At 46.2% G+C, this 14,278-nt stretch overlaps 1 protein-coding gene across 1 annotated transcript in view; it reads right to left on the bottom strand.

The window, feature by feature from the left end:
- PTPRT (protein tyrosine phosphatase receptor type T) overlaps positions 1-14,278 on the bottom strand; it is a 668,348-nt gene that overhangs the window by 70,115 nt on the left and 583,955 nt on the right. The window contains exon 17 of the mRNA XM_045832856.1: positions 4,101-4,288. Coding sequence (XP_045688812.1) covers positions 4,101-4,288 — 188 coding nt within the window. The remainder of the gene's footprint in view (positions 1-4,100; positions 4,289-14,278) is intronic.

The raw sequence follows: 14,278 nt of genomic DNA, 5'->3' as shown, positions 1-14,278 counted from the left end.
TATCAGTTGCCTTCTCAAAACTCTGCAGTGGCTGTCCATTTCATTCAGAGTAAAAGCCCAAGTCCTTATAATGCCTTATGGTGCCTGATAACGGTCAGCTCCCCTTTATTTCTCCAGTAGCTTCTTCTATTAGTCTCACTCTTTGTTCATGACAGCCTTGGCCTTGATCTGGAACTCTCTTCCAACAAGCATATCCATCACGTCTCTGCTCAAACGTCATCTTCTAATTAAGGACTACCCTTCTCCCCTATTTAATATTAGAGCCTCCTCCTTCACCCCATAGCCCTAGAACACACCATCTCCCTTCCTTGCTCTACTTTTTTTTCTTCTACAGAAGATTGTATCATCCGAAGATTGTATTTTCCAGTATCTCCAGTCCTGCATTCTCTCTCAGAGTCTTGCAATGACTCCTCCCTCCAAGAAGAGAAAGAGTCTAATTTCCCTTCCATAGAACACAAGTGGTTATTACTTGCTTATAACCAATCGCAAGTGGTAGGGGTAATGCTGTAATATCCAAGCCTAGGTCACAAAGGGTGATGTACTTTCCATCTTGTTAGTGATGAAGCTGACCTTTGGAGTTATGAGCTACCATAGAATATGCTCAACTATCCTGAGGCTACCATGCTGTGAGGAAGCCCGGGCCACTTGAAGGGGCCATGTGTCAATGTCATGGCTGACAATCCCAGCTGAGACCCCAGCTGACAGCTTGCATCGATCACTGGATGTGTCAGGGAAGGCATGTTCAGAGGCTTTCGACTCCCAGCCTTAGAGCCTTCCCAGTCAAGACTTCAGACGTCGTGGAGCAGACACCGAGTATTCCTGCCGCGTGCTGTCCACATTCCTGACTCATAGTTGCAGCGAGAGCAGTAAATTGGTTGTTTTATGTTTGATTTGGGGTAGCTTGTAGCACAGCAGACAGTATTTTTCACTAGCACACTGCAATTATTCACTAACACCACATCAGGTAAGTGACTGTAAAATAGCTATTAGGTAAGTGACTGTAAAAGACTATTATTTCCCGTTTCCCCTGATAGAGCACAAGCTGCATGAGGGCACAGATCTTGTCTGTTTTGTTCACTGTCATATCTAAAATATCGGAACAGTCCTCGGGAGTAGTACATACTAAGTAATAATTTAATGAATACATTTGCAAGGGATTGTACAACTGAATTGAATTTTAGAAGACACACCTTCTTATTGTCTGTCAACTTGTTCAAGCCACTCATTTGTATTAAAAGAAAAAATAACAGAGTCGGGGAGTGACAGGCAACAAACAGAGCACATGGCGTGCTGGTCTGAAAGTAGGGCTGGAGACCCAGGAATCTGGTATCCTAGGACAGACAGTCTTCAAGCTTAGAAGGGAGACTCCAGATACCACAGGAGTGACATCGGTTATAGTCTAGGACAGGGAAGCAGCGCAATGTGGAAAGACTCCCAATGAATAGTGTTTTCCAATTAACCCTCACTTAACGAGAAAATGCTGTTAACTGGAAGCTAAAAATTCCAGCTCACTGATTAATATCAATTGAACTAATTGAGGTCAAGGCTAGTCTAGTTAGTGATATTTCCAAATGATGAAATGAGATATGCATTGCTCTTTTTCTTGTTACAAAAGAAGTTCCATGCCAGAAAGCTTGGGAAAAACAAACAAACATTGCATCAGTGTTGAGTTACCTTACTTTATCACTGAATTGTGGTTATGAAAGAGTACTGTAGTATGAATATTTCTCTATATGATTGTGTCCCTCCAAAATTCATATGTTGAAAGTTAATCTCTAATGTGATGGTATTAGTTGGTGGGGCCTGTGGGAGGTGCATAGGTCATGAGGGTGGAGCCCCTATGAATGGGATTAGTGCCCTTATGAAAGCAACACATGGCATGTGTGAACCAGAAAGTGGGCTTTCACCAGACACCGAATCTACTGACACCTTAACCTTGGACCTACCTGCCTCTAGAACTGTGAGAAATGTATTTCTGCTGTTTATTAAAAAAATAAGTTTGGAGAATGCAAAAAGGCACTTTTTAAAAAAAATCAACCACACAGGGATGGATGCTTTTAAAAGACATATCAGTCTGGAAGGAAAGGCACCAAAGTAGTCAAATGTATTTGTGTTTTTGTCTTCAAACTTTAGATCGTGAGTTCTTAGAACAGTATTTCTTAGGCTTTGACTACTTGTTACCCTTGTTGATAAGTTACATGTTTCCCCTAGTGCTATTCGGAACTTGAAAGCAAACTAAGTGTTATGATTGACATATTAAACCATCACGATATTGAATACGTACACACAACACACCCTCTCTTGCCATTCACTCAACAAACAGATCTATGCTGGCGTGGACGCACGCATGTGCACCCCATCCCCCACGCTTCAAGGGTTTGGAGCCATTCAGCCAACTCCCTAGGAAATAAGGACCACGCACGGGATCTCATGAGACCATCTCCTTCAACTCTTATCCCAGCATCCTCCAAAAAATTTGTAGATCGAGCATATGAAAAAGCTATTTTACCTAGACCATTATTTGAAATTAACTGCTGGTTCTCCTGAGCAGGTCATCACTCACATCCATTGACATAAACGCTTTTGTTCTCACCAATGTGTCAAACGTGCCCCATGCCGCCAAGTTTTACATCCTCATAAAGTTTTAGGACCCGACAGGCCCTTAGAAATCACCTTATCCAAACTATTCACTCAACGAGTAACAGAATTTTAAAACTCTGGCAACAAAATGATATGCCAAGACCACGCAGTTTGCTGTACTGCAACCCCGCTGTGTGGACCCCCCATGCAGCACAATTTTGTGACCTCACGGAGCCTCTGAAATCATTGCCTTGTAAGCTCTTTCTGAGAATACCGTCTGAGAGATAAACCTGGTCCGCATTTTCAAGAATCCCAAATGGGCAGGGTCTGAGTCCAGGCCTCTTCACTGCACACAACAAAACTGAACCGAGCATATTTGGGGCATAGGCTGCATGTGAAACTAAAAAGCCACACACACGCAAAAAAACTAGTTCATAAAACTCAGAGCCCGGCACACAGTAAATGTGCCAAAAATATTTATATTTCTAGGAAGGGAGGAGGAGAGGGAGAGAGGAAAGGAAAAGCAGAAAAAGAACATTTTCAAAGCGGGCTGCAGCTGGACCCCGAGCAGCAGGCGAGGGGGGTAAGGCTCCTCGGGGGAGGCGAGGTGCTCTTGAGTTCGCGGAAACATCTTAATGAGTTTTCCCTTCAATTTTATTTCCCTTTTTGTTTGTGAAAGGTGATGCCTGGCGGGCAAGGTTTGAGACAAAGGAAGCGAAATTGTTCTGCCTAGGAAAGGGAGTATGGGAGGCCTTTTCCTGGCTGCCGGAAAAAGAAAAATAAAGGAAGTTTTGAGGACACTAAAGAGAACTTTTGGGGGGGGCAGTGGGCATAGAGACCTGTGAGGACCACTTGTATTCAGGCACTTCCTGTACTTGGCTGCAAGTCTCTCCCCTCCTTATCCCCCAAACCTCAAGAGCAACTGCTACTCACAAATCCTTTATATTATAGGCACTTTGTGGGTGTCCAATACAGAGGTGAGGAGAAGATACAGGAGGGGATAGCAGTCACCAGGGAGACAGTGTTGACTTGGGTGGTGGTGGGGGGAGAACTGAGAACACACCAGACGCATAGTAATGAGGCAAGAGGCGGCCAGGAGCAAGCAAGCCTCCCAGAAGCACTGGCCAGGGAGATCGGCTGGTTTTCCTATAACATGTGGGTTGGGGGCTTGAGCCCCTCTAGCTTCCTATTGAGGGCGGCCATGATGCCCAAGTGCAGAAACTTTGGCGATAACTGAGTTATAAAATGAAGAGAAAGCGTGGGAAAGCAGGAAGGGGGAAAAGGAAGTCTCAGAATCTTTTAGGTGGAGCTTCTCAAATTTAAACAGTATACAGATCATCTCGGTTCTGGTTAAAATGCGGGTAATGGATTCAGTAGGTCTGGGTGGGGCTGGAGGTGGTGCATTTCCAACCGGTGACACTGATGCTTCTGGTCTGGGGTCTTTACTTTGAGTAGCAAAGCCTCAGCACACAAAACCCTCTGCATCCATCATAAAGTTTCTGTGTTGGCTGCTGCCTTACCTCATATTCCTCCTTGAAGCCGTAGCCCTGGCCTCTCTTCATCTGCGTGATGTGCTGCAGCAGGTCGGCCACCCGGATGGCGGGCTGGAACTGGTCACGAGGATAGCTCATCTCCACGGGGTCGCAGGCCCGGTAGGGGTGAGTCTGGATCGTGAGGGTGGGCTGGGCCAGCTCTCCGCGGCTGCCATCTGCTTCACACAGAGGGAGGCAGAACAGACCATCATCTATGGGAGCTGGCCCTCCGTTCCCCCATGCCTTCCCCAGCTTGACCTGAGCAGGGCAGAGGGAGCTAAGTCGGGGTTCAGCTGCTAAGGAAACCACAGAAAGGACAGACACACACGCCGCTTCCCTGGCATGGCTGTGGTGGGAGATTTAAAACTTAAAACAACAAACGAGCCCATGAACACAATGACCCTTGGTTCGCTCTGTCTCGGGGGTGTCTGTGGATGGAGCAAAGGCAAAGTCCAGGTTGGCTGTCACTCCCTCCCCATCTCAGTCCTTCCCTGAGGTTCGTTGGGGTGGTCTTGGCCACTCCTCACCATTCCCAGAACCACTGAGGAGCCAGACAGGCTAGATGTTGTGGGCACCCTTCCATTTAGGAAGTAGGGTGCCTAGAAGGGTTGGGTGCCTGCCTGCAAGGGAGGAGAGCCTCGGGGTCCTGGAGGTCAGGGTCACGTGTGTGTGTACACTTCTGGTCCACTCGCCTGTGCCCCTGAGACCCGGTGTCCATACTTGCTGGTTCCTGTTGGGTTGCACACTGGGAGGAAGGACGTGAGGCCCCAGCAACAGCAGGGCGCCGACCTCTCAGCCGCTTTCTCGAGCTGTGTGCTCCACAGCAGCGACCACCTTCTGCCTGCTCTCTACCTTCCCCACCACTTAACGCTCTTGGTCTGGGAGTGTCACTGAGCCCACCTTGCAAGTAGGGAAACCCACACTTCCACCTGCAGTTCCACCAATGACTCTCCCAGGGCCTGGGTTCTATGCCTCGTCTCCTTCTTAGCATCCCTCCTTGATGAAAGAGCTGTATTTCCCCAATAATAATCTTTATACCACCGAGTTGCTTTAACTGTCCTCTCTTAGTTTGGTCACCCTTGAAACTGGTGCTGGCTGAGGTTGGATTTGAGTTCCTCTGTTCCCCTTGGGGAACCACGTCATTGCCCTACCCCCTCCCTGCTAGGCTTTCCCTGCTGGTCTTTTAGGGCCAGTGTATCTTCCCCAGAACCTCTGGGGCTGGTCTGCCCAACCTCCTCCCAAAGACACGGGCAGTGTATGCCCTGGACCTTTTGTCTATGGCTCATGTGAGATTTGACGTGTCTCACCCAGATGTATTCAGACACAGCCAGGAACCCCTGCAGGACGCCCCAGGCCTCTGCCATACCCATCGCCTGGGAGGTTTAACCACATATTCCTGATTTTCTGCAACGTGTCTTTTCAAAATCCATGTTTCCTTCAGCTTGGTCGTCACTCAAGTCACAACAATGCATCAGATGTGGATGCAGTATGTGAAGGTTCATGTCCCTCCTGTGTGACAGCACGGGACGCACTGTCTTGAGGAAGGAGAGAACTGCTGACATGAAGATCTAGAGTTTAGAGCTTCATGCACGAGGAGGAAGGGCGTGGGTGAGATGCCAGCACAACCTTCCCGACTGCTGATTACATTGTCTCTCGAGATTTTCAGTGATAGGGACACATCGTCATCACTGGCAAGGCTTACAGGTGGCACTTGGCAAATGTGGAGGCTGCTGCCCTTCTCTATCGCACCCTTGGGGTCGGGAGTTAGCTCCGCTGAGAATGCACTCTGTGCCAGGGAGTCTGGTAGGTGCTGGCAGTGCACAGAGCGATGCAGACTGCACCCTCAAGGCCCGATGGTCCAGTAGGAAAACGGGCAAGAACAGGGGCCGGAGAAGCCAAGCGCTGTCAGGAGAGAGCAAGGAGGGCCGCAGGGATGGAAGACGGTGGGCAAAAATGCGATGGGGGCAGAGCTGTAAGAGATGGTGTGACGCTGGTCTAGGAAGGCCATGAACACGCACCTCTGAGCCGGTGGGAAGCTACTGAAGAAGAGTTTGAGAAGAATCCCTTTCTTTATAGACTCTCGCTGTTTCTTGTGGGTGTCTGCTGTCCTGTCAGCTGCCAAGGACAGGAGGCATCCTTCCTGTGAACGTCACTGCTGTGATGGACAGTGCGGTGGGGTCGGGGGTGAATCAGAAAGGCGTACTGGAGTTTGCTTCTCTAGATTCTGCACTGCGCGACTCCCGGGAGAGGAGGAACTGGAGCCCTGCGAGTGTCTCCCACCTAAGCCCCCATCAGCTACGGGGACAGATGTCTTCAGAGACCCACGGTCTCCCCAAGGACTTGAAGCATGGGCTGCCTGGGAGACCGGCTGCCTGGCAGAGACAGGCTTCTTAGGAATGGGCACCTGGCAATTTGTGCGAGACGCCAAGTGTTTCCAAAACCAAATAGCTACCAATATGGATATTTTCCCTAAACACATGGCTAGACAGACTGTAAACTCAGTGTCAGCAAAACCAACACTGGAATGGAAAATAAATGCATTTGGAACCGAGCGACTTGTGTTGCCGTCACATTTGTAATAATGTCAATGCTGGTGCTAATGATGCTGCGAAGACTCAGAACCAAGGGATTTTCAAGGTTTATTAATTCAACTAGTTGGACTCTTTTTTCCCCGACACATCTCACCTCACCTATTCCCTTATTAACCTCCGATAACGCAGAAGCGATGCCTCTTATCACACCCCATTTCACCAGACGCACTATACTTAATTTTCCATCATTAGGTTTAATGAAAACCCAATTTCACATCTCACTTCTCTCAGGAACCTGCGAGTAATGCTACGTTTGTATCAGCCCCAATTAAAAAGCGTTATGATGTTCCCGTGCGAGAGGGAGCCTTAAAACTAACGTGCGATTCTGCTGCTAATTCAACAAGGGTGCCGGAACTCACATGCTGCTCATAAAGTGTAACTCAAACCAGCTGGCCCAGGGAGAGGACGTTCTTCATTCTTCTCCCCACCAGACCCTTCATTTTCATGCCATTCCAACCTCTCATTTATGGGTCTTCCATGTTTACTTATCACATAATAATATTTGGGGTTTCTTTCGCACTTTTTCTGCGGCTGGTGCCTCAGCCGGGGAATTCCCTCGCTGTAACTCTCTCCGCTGCCCTCGAGGGGCCAGTGGGGCGGGCACAGGAGGGGCTTTGGTGACGTGAGTGAGATCCCGGGTCACCACCGTCCCTCAGATTTCCTACTTTCTGTCTCTCTACCAGGTCTTCTTCCTTCTCCCTTGGGGATCTGTCTCTGACCTCTCTCTCTCTCTTTTTTACGCCCCCTGCAGCCAGTTGGTATGGATCTCCCTCTAGCTTCAGCCACATATTTCAAATGCCTTGCTGGGACATGCCACTCCTGCTGGTGAACAAATATTACTGAATCCCTATTGTACGAAGCACGGTGTGAGATACCGAGGACACACAGGAGGGTGGGGGAGAGTGTGTTCAGAGGGAGATAAGCAGGCTGCAGCCCTGGCAGGAGGGAAGAGGAGATAAGGTGTGCATAAACAGGTCTAACAAAGGAGGGAGGGACAGGCATCTGGAAGATGGATGGGAGGATGCTGTCCTGCAGAGTTAGGCACCATGGAAACGCTTCCCAAGCTTTAGGCATTCCTGCCCTGCCCCCCCACCTCTGTGGGTTTGGCCATCACTGTGTGCAACCTAATCTATCATGTCTGTCCAATGGGACTTCCCACAGTGATGGAAAAGGCCTGTACTGGTGCTGGCCAGAGGGTAGAGCTGACCACACGAGGCCCCTGAGCATGTGGAAGGTGGCGGATGGGACTGAGGAACTGAATTTCAAACTGTTTCATATTAATTAATTTAAATGTCAATACCCACATGTGGCTTGTGGCTACTGTATCGGGCAGCACGGATCTAGAGAAAGGAACAGACAGGGAAACTCGAGTGCCCTGCAGTTACATTGTAGGGCAAAGGGGCCCGGTGGAAATATATCGTAAGCCACATACGTAACGGAAAATGTTCTCAGAGCAACATTAAATTTCAAGAATACATTTTATTTAACCCAATACATCAAAATACTATTTCAACATAGTCAGTATAAAATTATTAACAATGCATTTTTACATTCTTTATTTATACTAAGGCTTTGAAATCCAATGTGTATTTTATATTTATAGAGCATTTCAATCCAGACTAACCCAGGTGATTAGTGGCTGCCATACTGGACGGCACAGAGGTACCCAGACTTCTCCAGAGCCAGACTGAGTTCTGGAGAGAGCTGACTTAGAACCAGCACGAACACTGAAAAGACGTGGGTCTAGTGTAAGAGGCTTTGGCACAGCGCTGCCCAAAGGAACGGTATACGGTTGACAGAGTGTTCTAGGTCTGTGCTGTTCAATACGGTAGCTGCTCGCCACTTGTGGCTACTGAGCATTTGACATGTGGACTGAGGAGCTACATTTTTATTTTAACTTAATTTCAATGAATTTAAATTCACATTGCCACACGTGGCCAGTGGATTGAATCGTGCAGATCTACACAATGATGTCTTCAAGTTTTTTTCTTTAAATCAACTTTCAATCATCTTTCCTTTATCTCATTATGAATGGTCGTGAAATAAAGTCATGGGTGTGATGTGCTAGTTTTGTTTTACTGTTCCCTAAAATACTTCCCTAACTGTTTAAGTAGAGGCCTGCCCACGTCCCAGGAGAAGAACACAATCCACACCCTCAGAAATAAATGCTCGGAGTCTGGGCGTCAGCATCGGACAGATGGGGCTGGTACCCTTAATCGACTAGTCCGTGCTGTGCAACCTTGGCCGAATGACTACTACTTCTCAGCCTCAGTTTCTTCATCGATAACACAGAGGAAAGGAGCACAGTGAGGACTCAAAGAGACAGTGCCCCGTCATGCTTATTCAATGCCTGGTGCCTGGGGAGCCGTGCAGACACAACGGTTGTTCTGATGTTGGACGAGATGTGCTGCCAGGCACACGAGACTTCACAGACCTGCGAGGGCACCTGGGGAGTCTTTCAGGGCTCCTCTCTTCTTTCCTCCACAATGCTCCACAGTCATCGAGTTTACTCCATCCTTGCCCCTGTTGCCCGAGTTCAGGCCTCCAGGATGGGACTCTTCCATCAGGCTCCTGATGGCTATTCCATTTTCACAGTTCTTTTCACACAGCTTCCATCAAGCCGCTCTCAGCAAAAGCCTTCCCAGAGTCAATACAGAATCCCTTCACCAGCCAATCGAGTCCCTGTAGTTCCTGGTGCTGGCATGCATTGTGTATTTCCTCTGTCACAATTCCCCTCAAATCCACGCACCCTTTAGGGCAGAGGAGCATGAGGAGTGGATGGGTACATACTTAGAGACTGCCTTCCAAAAGAGAAGAGGCTGAGAGAGGAGAGCAGGTTTGAGGCGGGAGGAGGCTAGTCGCCCACCAGGAGGGGAGATGTTATCGGGACAAACACAGGGGGGGTGGGCCGTGGTGAAAGCAGGCTCAGGGGCCAAGCACGGAATCTGAAGACGAAACCTGTATTCAAATACGAACTTCATGACTTTCTAACTATGAGACTTCAGGTAAGTTGCTTTGAACCTAAGACCTTTATTGGTAATTGGCAATAAAGATGTTGATGATAATGATGATGCTGATGATGATGATGATGATGATGGTGATAATGATTAGGAGTTTGTTGCAAGGATTAAATGGGATTCCATTGGAAGAAGCCTCCCCCACCAAATACCAATAAAGCCTCGATAAAATAAACTTGTAATAGCATTGAAATCTATGCCTGTCAACTAACCCAGTATCAGAATTTAGGAGGAATATCCATTATTATATCATTACCACATTTGATATGTGCACGAAGATAACGACTTCGTTTTGCCAGAATTTCTTAAGAATCTCTGAAATTGTATAAAATCATTTTTTACTTGATTGAACATGGCAATTTCCCTCCCAGAGTTGGAAGAGATTGCAATTTCTATGGTGAAGCATCTAATGCAGTAGTTGGCTTACGTTTAGGTGTCAGGCTGTAAGAAAAATTTGTTCTCTTTTTCGGAATTCTAGATTTAAACTAGGATAGGTGTATAGATGGGTGGCTCCTGAGAAACATCAAATTCGTCCCCTCCCCCATCTCCTATCCACTAGGGGCTGTGCCCTCACTCACTGTAATGGCAGACCAATTCACCTTTTCTCAAGTCTGACCAAACACAAAGCGTTGAACTGGTAAAACCATAGCAAGTACAATGTCACTTCACTGCACCACATTTTATGAAGTTGAAATGGACATTAAATAACTGGCGATTGACAGTGATATACTGTGTTACTTGATGTAACCGTGGCCTGGGGGATAGAACATAATGTTTATTCTTTTCCTATTTCCTTTCCTGGGCTCAGACTCAAAGGCCCTAATAACCAAATGTGGAGGAGGGGGTTGGGCATCTCCAACTCTTTCCCCCTTCATCCCTTTCACTGGGGTCTCTGACATGGCCAAGGCCGAAGACAGTGGATAAAGACCTTTGTGGCCAAAATGCAGATTCACTATTAGGGAAAATTCGTGATGGGAACAATTCACGGGGGAAGCGACTTCTGGATTCATTCACTCCTCTGGTGAAGAAATCCATCTTCCTCTCTGTGCAGGGAGCACGAATCCCCGGTCCGCGGCACTCACATCAGATGGCAGGGTGCTGTTAGACCTGCTGCAGAGGGAGGGTTGCGAACATCCATCGCCGTGCCTCCTGCTTATGCCACAAGATGCGGATTCCAGACAGTTAGACAATGAGGGCTGCTCTGTTTAAGGCAAAATCAGTCCTGGAGAGATAGCTCCTTCTCCCTTAACATCGTGTAAACAGAAACGAAACAGTATGGGTCTTAGAAAAATCCACCATGTCGAGAAATAAGGAAAAGGACACTCTCGGGTGCTGAGAAAAATACAATTTTCTAAAGATACAAAGCAGTCAGTGTTGACTGTTTACCCAACCACCATCTGCTACCTTCTTCTCTGCTGGCAGAGCCCTCGAATTAGTTTGGGTGCCCACATTTCCCCCGTGTGACTCAGGAGGGTGACCCTGTTCCTAGATCTGGGGGCAAATCCCGACTTCCTTAAACCAATCAGGTGTTCCTACCTCCTCTGCTGATTTTTCAAAAATTTTCAATGAGATGGGGGGGGGGGTCCTAGTAAGGAGCTTCCAGGAAAGGTGTCCTTACTTCTAAGAGGAATATTCCGGTGCCCCCCCCTGCCCCCACTGGGAATTGCTATATGGGGTTGGGAAGCCTGCAACGGCTACAGCCATCTGCGTCCACGAGGCCAGGCTGAGGGCAAGGCCCCACGAGATGGCCAAGTGGAGAGCCTGAACGAGCATGGACCCTTAACGACATTCTTGGGCATCTCATTCAACCAGCCGTGGGAACTCATCTAACTCTTGACTTCCAGTTCTATGAGATAATACATTAACTTATTATTTAAGCACATTTGATTTGTTTTCTTTTTTTCTTTACTGGCATCTTAACCTCCAGGGCAGAAAACAGAAATGCATTTTAGAAAACATGGAAGAATAAAGGAAGTGAAAGATTAAACAACAAGGCAACAGCTTTTGTCAAAATACGGATCAAGTTAAGAAGCAACTACGAAAGCCCTCGCTGGGTGAGGAAAGGGGAGATTGTGCGGAGGCCACGATGCAATAGCTGAATTAAAATGGATGTTGGAATCTGTAATAAGAATAAGTAACTGGCAGAAACTTGCAGAAAATTAGTTTGAGAACCATGCAGTGGAAAAGGTAAGGGTGTAACAATGAGACTTCTATTTCCTCTGTATCTATCATCTGCTCATGTGTGTTCGTGTGCAAGGCACCAAAAGACATTCTCAGAGAGAAGAAAACAAACACAGGAAAGCCAGGTAATTGGTGTTACTAAAGAAGAGAGCTGAATAAATGGAACCAAGGAAATAATAAGAGGTATAACGTAAAAACAGCTCTTTGGCAGAATAAATACCTAAATCTTCAATAAAGAGTTCTCCATGTACAACTTAAAAATAGAACGGATCTCAAGATACAATTATTTAAATATTAATGATGTAGAAACACTGGGATAAACATCTAGGCTGGAAAAAAATGATTACCTATAAAAGAAAAGAAACAATGCTAACCATATATTCTGTCACCCACATTTAAGTGCCTTGGGCAATGGAACCAAATGTTTGAAGGGAAAAATGCTGTGACCCCCCAAAGATCCACTGATACATGTTGGTTCCCCTTAGTGAGGCTACAGAAAGACCTTTGCTGATACACAAAGATTCAGACTGGCTCTGGTTCTTTCCAGAGGCTTGGGGAGGTGGAAAGATAAAAAGAAAAAAAAATCTCCACAAGATTGGAGGTAATCATTTTATAAGAGAACTGCTTTTTTAAACACCAAAATCAGTTTAACATACATATGCATACAAAACAGAATAAACTATAAAAGTAATTCTTATAGACAGACTATATTAAAAAGTAATATAAAAATTCATGGCTAAACTATGAAGTTCTACCAGGAAGGGGGTGACTGATGCATCACTACATATAAAAGTCTATCGGCTTCTGGTGGCCAGAGGGGAGGGGGCAGGGGATGAGTGGAAAGAGGTGAAGGATTAAGATATGCCGATTGCCAGTTACAAAACAGTCCTGGGGATGTAGAGTAAAGCAGAGGGATTAGCCTTAACAATATTGTAACACCCATGGTGTCAGACGGGTACTAGACTTATGGCCCTGATCTCTTCATAATTTATATAAATTCTAATCATTATGCCATACACCTGAAACTAATATGTCAACTGTAATTGAAAAATTAAAAAAAATTAAAAGTATGTCTTCACCTTTCATAACAGACGGTCAACATATATTAATCTTGTTCTTAATTAAAGAATCTAATTATAGTATGTACATACACATGGCTGTAAGTGTGTGTGTGTGTGAATCTAAGTTAAAGGTACCAGTTAGTAAGAATAAAGCAGGGTGTACGGAGGCAGGGAAACTCTGGATCTTTATGCCACGTGGGTCTGGGGCTCACGTTCATGCTACAGGTGTGACAGGCTAACCGCAAACACAGAAGCCAACACACAAAACCTGGGTAACATCACTGACGGTCCTTTTGTTCTGAAGAGTACATGAAAAATCACCCTAGAGGGGCATTTCAAAATCCAAGACGCATTATTCTCTAAAAGCAAAACTGCCTCCACTAAAGATGAACTCCTAGTGGAAAAATAAAAAATATGGAGAATGACAAGCCACGGGAGGAAGCTTCTCCCCACGAGAGGGAGAGTCGTGAGACATGGTACACAGAGAAATATGCCTCCCCCAAACGGAAAATAATAAGACAATCACAGAGACTATGAAATAGATACATTTGGGTTGATTGAAGAGAAAATGGAAGGCCCATGAACCATAGAAATAATGCAACACATCATGGGAAAAGGATGGGTGGGTTTGAAAAACACAAATTTAACTTCTAGAGATGAAAAATATAGTCACTGAAGGTAGAAGGGAAGTAAATAAATATAAGAATGGATGTTAATGGAACATGATAGAAATTAAAGGTACAATAACGAAGCTGAAGAAAAGGAAAAGTTGGCTCTTTCCTTTGAAGACACCCATAAATTTAGACAGACCTCTGCTAAAAATGACAAAAAAAGAGACACAAACAAACCACTTCACAGTGATAGGAAATTGGTGGAACGCATTTATCACACGCTTGGAGCGGCGAGTGAGTAAATGACCGGAAAAGCAGGGAGCACATCTGAAGATTCTGGAGATGTGGCCAGGTCAGAGGTTCCAGGTCAGATCGGCCCTTCACTAGAACATCAGCTTTTCTTTTTTCTTTTTTTTTCCTTTTTTAAAAGATTATTTACTTATTTATTTTTAGAGAGGGAAGAGAGGGAGAGAGAGAGAGAGAGAAACATCAATGTGCAGTTGCTGGGGGTTGTGGCCTGCAACCCAGGCATGTGCCGTGACTGGGAATCGAACCTGCGATGCTTTGGTTTGCAGCCTGCGCTCAATCCACTGAGCTACGCCAGCCAGGGCAGCTTTTCTTTTTTCAACAAAGTTCTTTTTTGAGTTAATTGTCGATTCACAGACAGTCATACAAAGTAACGGAGAGGTCCCGTCTACTCTTCAC

The sequence above is a fragment of the Phyllostomus hastatus genome, unplaced genomic scaffold, assembly GCF_019186645.2.
Source record: "Phyllostomus hastatus isolate PE091 unplaced genomic scaffold, TTU_PhHast_1.1 phas_contig_17, whole genome shotgun sequence".
NCBI classification, from domain to species: Eukaryota; Metazoa; Chordata; class Mammalia; order Chiroptera; family Phyllostomidae; genus Phyllostomus; species Phyllostomus hastatus.
Note: the sequence above shows the minus strand (reverse complement) of the source record. Positions and strands in the feature narration are given on the sequence as shown.